The 15805-nt window shown below is 42.3% G+C and overlaps 1 protein-coding gene across 1 annotated transcript; it reads right to left on the bottom strand.

Annotated features, from left to right (window-relative positions):
* Window positions 1–1343: 1343 nt before the first annotated feature.
* atoh8.S (atonal bHLH transcription factor 8 S homeolog) lies at window positions 1344–15292 on the bottom strand (the record flags this gene model as incomplete). The annotated part of the gene is given in 2 exon segments (NM_001280634.1): window positions 1344–1536; window positions 14486–15292. Coding segments are annotated over 2 exon segments (733 nt in total), but the record flags the coding sequence as incomplete, so codon positions are not given.
* Window positions 15293–15805: the final 513 nt, after the last annotated feature.

Genomic DNA, 15805 nt, shown 5'->3' on the forward strand with positions numbered 1-15805 from the left:
TTAATTAAAAAAAAAACAGCAATCGCTCTACTGAAGTTATGTAATGGTATTATTTTAGGATCAAGACTTCTGCTATTGTATATTTTGGGCTCATTCGAACTACTGTCATTCCAAATAAAGCAGATGGGATATTGAATTACTCATTGGCTGACGGGAGATTGGACAAAGCTAAATCGGTCTCCATCAGCAAAGGACTTGGCCGTTTTCTATCTCTTTATCAAGTCTCACCAATGCAATATCAATCTAATGTCATTTGAATGTCATTCAAGCACCTTTCCTACATACCTTCATGCAATATGATCAGTGGCTTTAAAAATTCTAAGTGAATGAATTTGCTACTGCAGGCACTATCTTTTTGCACTTGGTATTCTGAGTCTTGATGCAATATAGTAGAAGTCGGCTTTCCTCTAACTAAGACAGTTCTGTTCATCAACTGGCTTCTGCTATTTTGTTTCAATAGTCAGAACCGCCAATGCAGAGCACAGAAAGGATGGTTCAAGCCTCATAGTTTAAACACTTAAAGGAGAAGGAAAGTTGTTTACCACTTGGAGGTGCCAAATGTTAGGCACCCCGAAGTGAATGTATTTACTTGCCTGAAACCACGGGCCGGTGCTCCTATCAGCAGAAAACTGCACCGGCCCGGGGTTATACCAGTGAGCACCACCGAGCGATCCTCTTCTGGCTTCTTCTTTCTTTAAATTTTCGGGGGCAGACCCACAGACCCCGCAGTAGAATGAAAAAGCTGACTTTTTAGTTAAAGTTCGGCTTTTCAGGTAAGTAAATACATTCACTTGCGGGTGCCTAACATTTGGCACCCCTAAGTGGTAAACGACTTTCCTTCTCCTTTAACTGCACGTTATTGGTTACAAGGCAGAAAGGCCGCTTGCCCTGGACCCCCAGTATTTGACAGGCCCTATGGGTGGAACTTAGAAGTTTACAGCGGATATTATATTGTATTACTGGTATGATATTTTCAGTATATAAGACGTTACGGCTCTTGTTAAGCTGCAGCTCTTATCATCTGGCCCCTTAGATTGCCCCCAGCTGTCCTATTTTGCTAGTCCCTTTTTTCTGTAGGTCTGGGCTTTAAAACCCCATTTTACTTTGTATTGATGGAATGAGATAACCATAAAATGTAAAAGTGAGTTCCAATCAACAATGTTCCATCTGCCCAATGGCTGTCCATTGAACTGGTCGTAATTCATAATAAGTAAATGTTTTCTCAACGAGTGTCCCAGTGATTGTAGAGGCATGTACTCCGCCCCTGCCCAGTGGGCCAAAGAATTAAAAATACTATAAGAATAGCTTTTATTCCTGACAATCAGGCTGAATGGGTTGGCCTACCTTTCTTTTTTTCGACCTTCCCTCTGACTGTAAAGTCCTAGTACATTGCTCAACGCACTCGGAGAAACTCAAGTTACTGTGATCGGAGCTGTAATCCAGGTCAGCCAGCCGGGCTAAGGAGAGGATATAGTTACAAGCTATTCGCAAGATGGCCAACTTAGACAGCTTCTGTCCATAGGAATAACACGGCACCTGCAACACAAAACAAGATGTTAGTAATGTCACATAACAGCCATTTTCGTTGATTACATTGCAGCTCCAGGTCACATGATGCCCTGCCTTCATCTCCCTAATTGGCTGTTAAGCAGTGATGGACTGGCCCATTGGGATACCAGGAAAACTCCCAGTGGGTCCTCTTGATTCTAATCATTTGGCCTATTTCATTGTCATTCCCTATTTCTATGAGATTAAAGGTTAGATAGATGGTATATAGTATGTAAAGAAATGAGACTAAAGGAGTAGAGGAGAGTGAGGAAAGGAAGAATAATAGTAATGAGAGTGGGCCCCTGGTCTAAGGTTTTTGGGTGGGCCCCTGGTGTCCCAGTCCGACACTGCTGTTAAGGAGACAAGATAAGCATGTGAGTCCATAATGACATGCCCCATGTTGGGTGACTAAATGATGATGTCATAGCTGTGTGGTTTAGTCCTTGGGTATGAATTCCCAAATATGGAGTTCTGGAATTTTCTGGAATTTTCCAATTACTGCACATCCTTATTTTCCCTTATTCCCTTATTATTTTGTTAATAAGACTTTTCTCTTTCGTTGAAGTCCTTTTTTCCTTCAGACTAAGTGCAGTTTAAAGGCGAAGGAAAGGTCCCCTAAGTGATTGCATGTACTTGGAAACCTCGGGCCGGTGCACCTATTAGGAGAAAACTGCACCGGGCCAGGATTCTTCCAGTGAGCACCATGGACCGATTGTTTTCCGGCTTCTTCAATCTTCAAATTTCCCTGGGCAGACGCATGCGCAGTAGAACAAAATAGTCTGCTTTTTCGTTAGAGTTTGGCTTTTCGTGCCAGAAGACCTGTGTTGATTGGACATGAATGACATGTTAATACATTATGCTGACCCAGGGTCAGACTGGCCTACTAGTGTACCAGAGGAAGCTCTAGTGGGCCACATGGTAGGACAATTCCCATAAATCCATCCTTATTTCCACTGTGGGCCTATAAAAACCAATAGCATCTGGCACTATATCTAATTGATATAAAAGAGGGCCCAGGGTGTCAGGTTCTGGTGTCAGGTTCTGGCCCTAAGAGACCCAACTGACCGGTGTTTAGTGTATGGGCAGCTCTTTATATTATTATATAGTCTTAAGCAGGTCAAGCCGTGTATGACTGCTTATATGGGATCCTTCCATTTGGCCAGTGGCCAATCAGTTGGCCCATGATACCCCACTGATACGAGGGGTATTAGGATATTAACCCTCGTTATGTGAGAAGTTATTCCTTTAGGAGAGCGAGATATGCAGCGTGCTGAAAATGAGCCGACCCTCCTCCAAGCTGTACCAGTGTGTGTGGCAGATTCCATGGCTGGAAGGGCTTTAATGAGCGGGGACGGCTTCCAGCCGATGGATAAAGGAACAGATGGAGACGGAGCAGGAGACAGATAGAGTGACTGGTCTGTGGGCCAAGTTTGTTAGCAACAAGAGAAGAGATAACTGAAAAACCAGCGAGCTTGGACAGTTAGCAGAGAATATCTCTATTTAAATAGATGCAAACCCAGAAATAATATCATGCTTAATGAAAGAAATCATCTCCCCAATATACATTCATTACAAATTTTAGTGGTTTTATTTGTAGATATAATGATGGTGTCTGTCCCTATTTCTTCTCTTCCTTGGTGGTTCTGACTTCTGAAACAGTGTCAGAAAAAGCTGGCTAATTAATAGACATGTGACTTTGGCTACATTGTTTCAGAAAACAGATAAAGATATGGTACACTGTGTAAAAATCACATTTCTATAGAAGTGCGTGATCATGATGATGTAAAGAGAGGCATCAGCTTTGTAACAGCAGGAAAGGTAGGGGACGAGAGGGCTACATCTCCCAGACCCCTATCTTAAAGGCGAAGTAAGCTAGCGAAGCAGTTTATTGCCAATAGATTAGCCACAATAGTGCAAGCCATAAAACTATTGATCTTGTAGAATGCTTTACCATACCTGAGTAAACAGCTCTAGAAGCGCTCTCTGTTTGTTTAGGATCGCAGCTGCCATATTAGCTTGGTGTGACATCACTTCCTGCCTGAGTTTCCCTGCTCACTCATAGCTCTGGGCTCAGATTACAGCAGGAAGAGGAGGAGGGAGGAGCAAACTGAGCATGCTCAAGCCCAAGCCCTGGAGGTTTAAGCTGAAAACAGTCTGATACAGAAGCCCATGAGTACACAATAGAAGGAAAGAAATGTGCTGTTTATTTTGACAGAGGACTCAGAGCAACATTACTTTGAGGGTTTACTGGTGTATTTATATAGACCTTTCTGATAAGGCTTACTTAGTTTAAGCATTTCCTTCTCCTTTAAGGTGGTCATACACGGGCTAATTTCCTACATGCTTTATCCTGTGGTAAAACGGAGAACATAGGAGGGGTTACACATGGTATGGATGCCTTCATATTGTTCCAGTTGTGAAGAGGAGGTGCAGATAAAATCTTTAAACCTGCCATTGTACATAGATATTGATCTGAATCAGCACTTTAGCAAAGAGACCTGATTGGGTTGGGCACCTTCAGAATACCTACAAAGTGGATGGGATTTGGCCAGAAAGTCTCAGATTCTCGGACCATGTGGGTGGTCCATCTGCACCCTGCCTTGATACTTGGATACCTAGGGTTCCCTTTACCCAGTTGTGTGTATGGCCAGCATTTTGTCTGGGAAGCCTCTTATTAGGATCATCACACACATGGGTTTCTGTGTGCACTGCCAACCAACTCAAAGAGTGGCAGACAAAATGCCCTTGTGCACCTTTAATCACTTATAAAGTGTTTTGAGTGCAGTTTTTATCTGCTGGACTACGTCAGTGGTCAGAGCCCCCAGTTCATCACATGGGAACACAGTAGTTAACAGACCCCATTAGTCTCTGTGGGACCTGTTCCCTTATGGAGAGCACCGAAATACCAGAAGCAGCTGAGACACAAAATACTGCATTTCTTCGGTGTTCTCTGTTTCGTTGCAGTTGGGTGAGTTAACTTCTGTGCTCCCATATGGTGGAATGTAGTGATGGGCGAATTTGTGCCGTTTTGCCGAAAAATTAGCGAAACGGCGTCTCGTTTTTGACACCGGCGCCCGTTTTTGAAAAAAAAGACGCCGGCGTCAAAGACGGGCGCCGGCGTCAAAAACGGGCGCCGGCGTCTGTTTTTTCGAAAAAAAAACTTTTTGACGCAGGCGAATTTTTGCCGCGAATTTTCGCGGGCGTTTCACGAATTTATTCGCTGGCGGCGAATCGCACAAATTCGCCACGAATTCGCGCCTGGCGAATAAATTCGCCCATCACTAGTGGAATGGACAAAAATGTCATTGCCCAACTACGCCATTAGAAACGTCCATACGGAATGAAATGTTTTGGTCTTTATAATGGGTCATTTCTGTGATCATGTTAATTCAAGCGCAATATACCTGTAATAATATATTACTATATATCTGACATCAACTTTTACTTGCACCTCTTTTTGGTGTAAAATATTTTACCCTCCTTTATAAAATAAAGTAACGCTATCTATCTATCCATCCATCCATCCATCCATCCATCCATCCATCCATCCATCCATCCATCCATCCATCCATCTCTCTCTCTCTCTCTCTCTCTCTCTCTCTCTCTCTCTCTCTCTCTCTCTCTCTCTATCTATCATTGATCTGTTATCTATCTATCTATCTATCTATCATCGATCTATCTATCTATCTATCTATCTATCTGTCATGTATCTATCTATCTATCATCGATCTGTCATCTATCTATCTATCTATCTAGCAGTATTATCCTATCTATCTATCTATCTGTCATCTATCTATCTATCTATCTATCATCTATCTATCTATCTATCTATCTATCTATCTATCTATCTATCTATCATCTATCTATCAATCTATCTATCTATCATCTATCTATCTATCTATCTATCTATCTATCTATCTATCTATCTATCTATCTATCTATCTATCTATCTATCTATCTATCTATCTATCTATCTATCTATCTCTATCTATCTATCTATCTATCTATATCTATCTATCTATCTATCTATCTATCTATCTATCTATCATCTATCTATCAATCTATCTATCTATCATCTATCTATCTATCTATCTATCTATCATCTATCTATCATCTATCTATCAATCTATCTATCTATCATCTATCTATCTATCTATCTATCTATCTATCATCTATCTATCTATCTATCTATCTATCTATCTATCAATCTATCTATCTATCATCTATCTATCTATCTATCTATCTATCTATCTATCTATCTATCTATCATCTATCTATCAATCTATCTATCTATTATCTATCTATCTATCTATCTATCTATCATCTATCATCTATCTATCAATCTATCTATCTATCATCTATCTATCTATCTATCTATCTATCTATCTATCTATCTATCTATCTATCTATCTATCTATCTATCTATCATCTATCTATCAATCTATCTATCTATTATCTATCTATCTATCTATCTATCTATCTATCTATCTATCTATCTATCTATCTATCATCTATCTATCTATCTATCTATCTATCTATCTATCTATCTATCTATCTATCTATCTATCTATCTATCTATCTATCTATCTATCTGGCACTATTATCCTGATTTAAAATGCTACAAATATGTAAGTTTTGTTACCATTTAGCATTGGGGATTATCTTCACAGATGTCTTTTTGGATAGAACAACTCCCCCCAAAAACCTGGAGACACCATTGTTCCCTCTAGAGTATCCGGTTTCTGGTAAAAGACTCATCCCTAAAGAACTTAGAATGTAATGTATTTGCTACAAAAGGTCAATTTGTCAATGAATCCGCTGGAGATTTTTTTGTGTGCTGCAGTAGCTCATGATCCCCTAGGTATGAACATTTAAATAGCAAATAGACTAAATTAAAAATAAAAATACTTTGCTGCCTGAAAAAAATGTACATTTATTTTTCCAGGGGGGTGGTATGCTCCCAACTTTGTTTCATAATAATCTGCTGAATTCACCACTCGGCTTATTCCTACGGTTTATTTTTGTTCGGGGAGTCAAAGTATTTTAAAGTCCCGCAGGGAAAGTAGTTGGCTTGCCTTAGATAAGTCCTCTGGAACACGCAGCCCAACTGAACTCTCTCTTTGTTCCTGCAGGACGCCATGCCAAAAACTTTCCAGAAGGTTCATATAAATGTCCAGTTTTGAATAGTTTTGGCTTCATTACGTCATTCCCTTCTATAAAGTATTTCTTTTAACATAAATAGAAAGATTTGTGTGTGATTGGGGGGTGTGAGTGAGCCCAGAGAAGCGCCGCTCAGACTTGTTTAAAATGGACAAGTCGTTCACCTTTTCCAGAAAACTATAAAGTGAAGTCTGGATTCTGCTGCCTCTGGCCACCAAGAGATTCAGGTTGAGAGGAGATAAAGTCATGGATGCCCCCCACAAGTGCTTACTGTCCCTAATTTCTTGTTCAATCTCTTTAACTGTCCATAGATGCAAAGATCTGATCGTACGAATCGAGGATTCGTACGATTTTCGGAACGCGTGGAGAGTGCCAACATTTTCCGTCCAGCGGAGATCGGTCGTTTGGTCGATCGGACAGGTTAGAAAATTTCTGTCGGCTGCCGATAATCTCTGCGTGTATTGCCGATCGTACGATTTTCAGTGGGAGACTGTCACCAGCTTTGGTTGGACATAGATATTGTACGATTGCTGTCAGGGGCAGAACATTGCTGATCTGTTCTTTAACTACTTTATTTGGTCGGAATGGTAAGACTTTGATCTGAATGGTTAGTGGCAGGTCGGGAGATGGGAAAGTCCGATCGTACATTGATTGGTACGATCGGATCTTTGCGTCTATGACCAACTTTATTCACCCTCTTGTCTTTGTTAAGGTCAAGAGTGAATCCATGTTTCACCAAGGGGGATACACAATGGGCTGTTGTATATTTTTAAAACAAGTCAATATGTAGGATCCAGGAAAGGATTTATAATGAATTCACCACCAAACATTCTGACATTTCTTCCATTCCTACCAATCAGGATAACAGTTATCACAGAGGAGCCCCATGCTCATGTCCACATGCCTTTATACAGGTCATTGATCTACAAGGTGACTAAGGGGATATATTTAGTTATGTAACACAAAGAAGCCCCATTTGCTGCTCACAGTGTTTTTCAGCTGCAACTGAAGGTTGAAGTTGCAACTGAGGTTCATCTTTAAAGGGGTGGTTCACCTTCAAGTTAACTTTTAGTATATTGTAGAAGGGCCAATTCTAAGAAACTTTTCAATTGGTCTTCATAATTTATTTTGCATAGTTTTTTGAATGATTTGCAATTTTCTTCTGTTTCTTTGCAGCTTTCAAATGGGGGTCACTGACACCATCTAAAAACAAATGCTCTGTAAGGCTACAAATGTATTATTATTGCCACTTTTTATAACTTATCAATCTATTCAGTCCCTCTCCTATTCATATTCCAGTCTCTTATTCAAATCAATGCAGGGTTGCTAGGGTAATTTGTACCCTAGAAACCAAATTGCTGACACTGCAAACTGGAGAGCTGCTGAATAAAAAGCTAAATAACTATAAAACCACAAACAATAAAAAATGAAAACCAATTGCAAATTGTCTCAGAATATCACTCTCTACATTATACTAAAAGTTAACTCAAAGGTGAACAACCCCTTTAAGAACAATTGAAGAGCAAACACTGACATATAGAGCTATGGTTGTCATCTTGTATTAATGTTGCCATGTACCCATTCTGCATTGGCTATAGCCTCACTCTTCCAACCGTCATTGGCCACCCCATTATGTCTTATAGCTAGTTCTTCAACAAGAAATATCACAAGTTCTATTGTTTTGTATAAACCTACAGTATCTCTGAAAATGTTACAAAATGATCATTCAGTGGCTGCTTGTATGTCCATAACACGTTCCTCTTAACACCATACTTGGCAATCTACCCCTATATAAATGAGTGAAATCACCAAAGGCTTCACCCTCACAGCAGAGCAGAACACACAGTAATTACACTTTGAAGGATCCATTGATGATGTGTGAATCAAAAGAGAAATAAAAAGGGCCTGGGGCTTTTTACTGAGCAGAAAGGAATGCCCAGTGAAGTTTGCCAACTCTACACTGTTACTAGCCCACAAAAAAAGCACACGTAACCTCACATTTCCATAACCTCCCGCCTGTAACACGATTCTCACTGCATGATGAAGCAACAAATCATCCTTTGCATTCAATTGAGAGCTTGGAAAAAAAGAAACTGTCTCCATTATTGTAGATGCGGAGCCGGCCATAAATCATAGTCTGGTGTGGCTAACGACCCATTCACTGGACAGGAGATGATTTCCTGCACTGGAGGGCTGCTACGGGAAAAGGGGAAGCAGACACTTCCATTCCATGATGCTTTGAGGCATAGATAGGTATATGGAAATATGTTAATGACCAATAAATCTTAGAGTAGAGTAAGAAATAAGGATTTGGTGAATTCAGGAAGTATGTTTGAAGAGATGATTGTTATCATGTAATTTTGAAGCAAGAGCATTCTGTAAGGCAGTGGTTGCCAAACTGTTGGGAAGGATCCTTTGGGGGTCCAGAGCTATTCCTGTGAGAATTGCCCTACAGAGTTGGTTGTTGAAAATTTACAGTTTAGGTCACCTTTTGGTTTCCAACTTTTGAGGGTCATTCATTATGCCTGAGAGAGTAGTAGTGCTCATTTCCCCTGACAGGATTTGGAACAAAGAGATAGTTGGGCAGAATGGTCATTTGCTCTCCTAGATACACCTAGAAGAGTCCAGCTTAAAGTTCAGTTAAGGTGCCATTTTGAATTAATATGTATTTGTTCTCCCACATCAGTGATCCCCCAACAAGTGGCTCGTGAGCAAAATGTTTCTCACCAACCCATTTGATGTTGCTCCCAAGCCTCAAATTGCACTAATTTCTGAATTCTAGGCTTAAAGACAAGTTTTGATTGCACAAAACCCAGATGTACTGCCAAACATAATTTAGGAACCATGACTGAATGGCTGCTACACTGACATGTTCCCTATAGCTGTACCTATTTCATGAGCTATAGGTGGCCCTGAGCAAATGATGGACCTTCTAGGAGGAACCTGACCAAAGGTTGAACCTTTAAAGGGGATTGACAAACACTGCCCTAGGAAAACAAACAAGTGTTCTTCCCAGATCTCACCCAAGTCAAGCTGGGCCCCATAGGGATCTTACACATTACAGGTTTTGATCAGACCCATTGTAAACTAAATGATATAGAGGTGCTTGGCCGCTAGTGATCAGTGTAATTCTGTTGCCATTAGATGTCACTTTCAAGTATAGGATTCAACACAGCCCATCAGACCAGAGTGGTAGAATCGCTTTGCCCAATTCTGTCTGCCTACCTGCACCCATTCTTGGGGTCAAGCAGTCTCAAAACAAGGTTACATTGTGGTCAACCTACGATTGTTCCAAGAATATATATAAGATGGACAAATCCAACCAAGATTGGTCTTCAAGCTGCTAGACCCTAGTGAGACACACACAACCAAATCCTTTATTATTTTCACTATAGGTCAATAGAGCACACGTCTGCAAGTGTAATAAGCAAAGTGCAATTTCTAGTGCAATTGCCATGTTTTGAATTCTGGCATCATTGCGGTGGCAAAGGGGGATGCTCTTGGTGCAATTACACTATGCCTGGCACAAATGCACCTTGCAGATATTAATGAGCCTTTATATATTACATTTAGCATTGTCTACATATTTCTGTTGTGAGAGTGGGCCCTCAATGTCAGAACTCTCTGGTGGGCCCTGGGAAGTCCAACTGTAATCTCTCCAGTCCATCAACTCATATTAATGGAGTCTCCATAAAATCCATTATAGTTGCCATTTACAAGGTCGACATTTACTGGCACAGGTGCTAAAATGCATGAGTGCATGGATCCCTAGCAACCAAGGCTGGCTAAGTGTACTAAAAACATGAAAGCCTGGCCCTAATGTGCTCCCAATCAATCAACTTTCACTAGAAATGGATAGGGCATATTTCCCCTTTAGAAGGAGAGAATTTGCAACTCAGAAGTGGAGCAGCTGTTGAACAGTCTGGCAGAAACAGTTCATTAGCAGCAGCATTTGTCACTTAAAGGACCAGTAACATCAAAAAAAAATGTTCAAAAATTCGTTAGAGCACAACAAAAAATGAACACAGAGACAAATGAATCTTTTAAATAGCAAAGACTTTATTAAGAAATAACTTACAGAAAATCCACTTCCTGTCCTCTTCAGAAACGGCGAAAAGGCGACCATCCACACTGCAGCAATCGATTTCTTCTCCCTGGATATTCACTGACATCCTCCTCTCGTTGTGTCCAACAGCAGCTGGTTTCGTTCCTGTGCTGGCGGCGATGAACTGACAGCAGCGAGTCCTCTCGCTTCCCTTCCACTGGCCTGGCCGTCTACAGTCTCCCAACGGCACACTTGTTCCTGCACTTTCACTGTGCATCGGCTTCCCTGCTCCGCTCTCCTCACCTCCCTCTCCGTCTCCCCTCCTCCCCAAGCTGCTGCCTTATCTCCCCTTTGATTTATCTCCCCTTTGATTTCAAGAAACAATAAAACCTCTCTTATTATTCATGCAAACCTTATCCCAGGGATTAATAAATAACGCTCGGTGTGCTTCTAGCGAACATTCTTTTCTCATCTGTTTCTCATACTTCCAAAGTGTCGCCCTCTCACTGTGCCTGCAAAGGGGGAGTCTCTGACCGGCTATTTATTATATATTCTCGGGCTGCAGCGTTATGTCAGAAGGTAGAAGGGAAGGGCAACGGATGAAAAGTGCACAGAAGGTCTACATAGAGCGAGAGACAGAGAGCTTAGACCACTAGACCCCCACAGCCTTCCCAGCGAGGTAGCGATTTTTTCGCTCCTACCCCAGTGCTTTGCGCCTAAAGGGAAATTAAACGTGTAAAACATGGTTTTATTGTTTCTTGAAATCAAAGGGGAGATAAATCAAAGGGGAGATAAGGCAGCAGCTTGGGTAGGAGGGGAGACGGAGAGGGAGGTGAGGAGAGCGGAGCAGGGAAGCCGATGCACAGTGAAAGTGCAGGAACAAGTGTGCCGTTGGGAGACTGTAGACGGCCAGGCCAGTGGAAGGGAAGCGAGAGGACTCGCTGCTGTCAGTTCATCGCCGCCAGCACAGGAACAAACCAGCTGCTGTTGGACACAACGAGAGGAGGATGTCAGTGAATATCCAGGGAGAAGAAATCGATTGCTGCAGTGTGGATGGTCGCCTTTTCGCCGTTTCTGAAGAGGACAGGAAGTGGATTTTCTGTAAGTTATTTCTTAATAAAGTCTTTGCTATTTAAAAGTTTCATTTGTCTCTGTGTTCATTTTTTGTTGTGCTCTAACGAATTTTTGAACATTTTTTTTTGATGTTACTGGTCCTTTAAACTTCACAGCTGAAGCTCTCCCCCCCCCTTTTAACCTGTAATGTCAAACTCCCCAGCTGTTGGTATCTCCCGCACCCTCTATGGAGAAGTAGAACTCACAGCAGCTGTAGGTAGAGCCTCCGATAGGTCCTGCTTTCCCTTGGCACCCCCTTCCTATCCTGGCACCTTCCTAAAAATTCTGGTTTTGTCACTATTTTCTACAGGTAAACCCAAATTTTTAAGACTTTTTATCTTGAAGTTAATCCCTTATTAGACTAATGGCAGCACCCCTGACTGCCTTTGATAGGTGCTAGCTCTACTTATTTATGAATGTATATTTTTATTTATATAACGCTCCTTGAGGGCAAAGCACTGTACAGCAAAATAATATATTAGTAGTAACAAACAAGGGGTCCCTGCAATAATACGTAACATTAAGTGCATTATTAGAAATACAATTCACATACATATAAAATATAATTACAATACAGATTAAGTGCTCAGTGTGAAGGAGACAAAAGGATGGAGGACCCTACCCCATAGGGCTTACAATCTAAATGGGAGGGTCATTTACAGACACAATTAGAGGGGATACAATACTTGCTCTACTACACCTGCAACCCCTCAGCCCCCACGCATCCCATCTATAATCACTGCAATAGTATGCTATGGCCCATGCTTATTTACCCAATTTATACCTCCTAAATTAATCTCTGCTCTCCCTTACCAGTAAAACAGTGAAAAATTTAAGTAATGGGTTAACACAAAAGTGGTGAGTAGGAAACTGGATAGAGTTAGAGGGAGCAATTGGGTAAGACATTACAGGAGGGCTTATCACTGAAAAGGGGGATTTCTAGAAGGACGATTTGCCGCCTTGATAAGGGAACTGAAGAAGGTAACGGTCAGTCCATCCTCAGTTCACTTATTAAGTTACAGTCATAATCAGATCTCTTGAAGACAACGCATTTCACACAAAGACCCATGGATGTGGAGAATCTGCTGTCACTGCTGGGGGTTCCTGCTATAGAAGAGAATGGAAATCACAATCAATGGTGATCCCCTCTAGTGACAGCAGATTGCTGATTATGTCTATGGAAGGCAACCAGTGGCCTCAGGGTGGCCCTAAGTAATGGAAAGCGTGGGAATTAAGATTAAAGTTCGGACCCTTATAAATACAGGTGTGTTATATACGTAGCTCTACTGTTAATGGCAGCATGTTGATGTTGATGGCTTGAACCCCAAAAATGCATGAATCCTCTGAGCTAAGCACTCACAGTACATGGGTGCACATGGGTATATAGGGACAGGCAAGAATGGCGTGCTGGTGCTGGACCCATGAGGGAGCAGGTACTGGGCTTTGGTTAGGGGATTCAAGTGAATGGACATGAAGAATATTGTTCCATTCTAAAGGCAAAGCAAAGCATTACATAACCAAATAGTCCCATTAGAAACATATTCTGCTGTGTCGGCAGCATCCTTCCTAGCGGGCTTGCTGGGAGTCAGAATTAAAAAACTCAGCTGGACATTCTTCAGGCTTTTTGTAAGAGACCAAGATCTGCATCTGATTGGACAGCATGCACCCCCCCCCCCAATATTTGACACACAGTGGTACCAAACGGCACAGTCCTGGCAAATACGTGGCATCGGCATCATCATTCTATGTCATTATAATGAATAACCTGCAGTTATAAAGCGGCAACATATTCTGCAGCCCTGTACACAAGAAGCCTATACAGTTATAGGAGGGTTTCTGCTGTCCCCTGTTCCCCCAAAAGAATTCCCAAACTTCCTTACTTATTGGCATGTGTAGGCCAAAGTTACCGGTCCGGAAGCATTAATTCTCTGAATCCAATTGTTTTGGGTTTATTTGGCATAATGCCCTAGAGAAACCGTGGGATTTAAGGATACACAGCATATATAATTACATCACACTGGCGCACAACGTCTAGGTAAGCAAATCTGTAGACATCTGTATCCCTTGCTGGCAGCCAAACATGCTTTTAGATTGCAAGCTCTAATGTCCAGGGCCCCCTCTAGTATTTGCATGTATTTTGCATATACCCCTCGTATTGTACAGAGCTCTGGAATATGCCGGCGCTACACATGTTTCAGACAGACAAATCATACATTTTTGCATCTATCTCTATGACTGCAGCTGACAGGGGATGCTGGGAGTTGTAACCCCACAACAGCCAGAGGAATTCAGTTTGTACACGCTTGATAAACAATTTAAAACAGCACTGGAGACCCACCTGGCAGTGAAGGGGTTAAAGATAAGACAGACAAAGTCTGATAAGTGCATATTCACCCCGACCAATGAAATCAAACCAATAAAGAATAGGTATTGAGACTCTCCAGCTAAATGGCAACTCCCAGCATCCTCAGTTGCCGTAACAGTGGGCATTATCTGAAAGGGCACAGACTGACACAGTGCAGTGAGCTGTGTGTGGGCCACTAATAATAATAATAATACTAATAATATAATAATACTATTTTATTATATTATTATTAATAAAAATAATAATAATAATACCTGTTTCCTGAGCGCCTCAAAGGCAGCACTGATGGTGTGCACTCTGGTCCTCTCCCTGGCATTGGCTAGTAGCCTCCTTGTCTGCTGAATGGCTTTGATCTCTGAAGTGACGCCTGGTGTCTCCCCCGGCTGTTTCCTAGGCGATGCCGAGGGGTCTGGGCTGTAAGGGGCTGGTAAGTAAGGAGTCTCTGGTGGTGGTCGTGTGGGACATATCACCATCCTGGGCTGCTGCTGCCCCTCCGACCCTCTGCTTTTCATTAACCCTTTCTTCCCCAGGTAAACCCCATTGTTCCTCAGGTCCAAAGCCTCCTCCTCAATGACATGCTCCCCTGCCCGGCCCCCCAGGAGCTCCAGCTGCCCAGTCCTCTCTCCTGCTGCTGCTGCTGGAGCCTCATCCACTTTCAGGTCCACTTTGAAACTTTTCATCCCATTCACTGGCTTGATCCCTGCTTCCTCCCTGCTCTTCCTCTTCAGCCTCCTGATCTCCTTGATGCAGTGACTCTTCCAGGGCTTCTCCTCCACAATCTGCAGGTTCTTCATGGCTGAGCCAATGGCTGGGGGGGAACCCAAGTGTCGGCTCAGCGTTGCCCAGTGATGCCCCTGTCCCCAGTGCAACTGTCGGTTTGCTCAGTGGAGCTGAAGAGGCTGCTGCTGCTGTAGGCAACGTGCAACTGTGCATCTAGTGGGGAGCTGTGTGTGTGCTGCGCTCTCACTGTGACATCTGAAGCCCCTGCCGCATTGCCAGCATTTTTGGTGAATGCAAACTGAACTCCATCTGTGTTTGTTTAGCCTCAGCTTACACAGAAGCCCCTGTTAGTGAGATCAGTCAGCGAGCCGCCTGCTGCAGGGACACTCACTCCCAGAGCCACAGAGGCTTCCAGCCACACAGAGCTGCAGCTCCTTTAAAGAAACAGGAAGCTTTTTTTTCTACTCCTTTTCTTTCCCTAAAAAACAGCTGGACTGCCAATGCTCTTTGTTCTGCCAGAATCTGCTTCCTTTAAGTGGAATCCCAGAAAGAGAGAATGATACCGACTTTACTACTGGTCCTCATTATCGCTCCCCCCCCCCACACCAACATTAAAGGAAAACTATACCCCCAAACAATGTAGGTCTCTATAAAAAGATATTGCATAAAACAGCTCATATGTAAAACCCAGGTTCATGTAAATAAACCATTTTCATAATAATATACTTTTCTAGTAGTATGTGCCATTGGGTAATCATACATAGAAAACTGCCATTTTAAAAAATAAGGGCCGCCCCCTGAGATCCTACGATTCACTGTGTGCACAAACATACCAAAAAACCATACATGTTAGG

The sequence above is a fragment of the Xenopus laevis genome, chromosome 1S (assembly GCF_017654675.1).
Source record: "Xenopus laevis strain J_2021 chromosome 1S, Xenopus_laevis_v10.1, whole genome shotgun sequence".
NCBI classification, from domain to species: Eukaryota; Metazoa; Chordata; class Amphibia; order Anura; family Pipidae; genus Xenopus; species Xenopus laevis.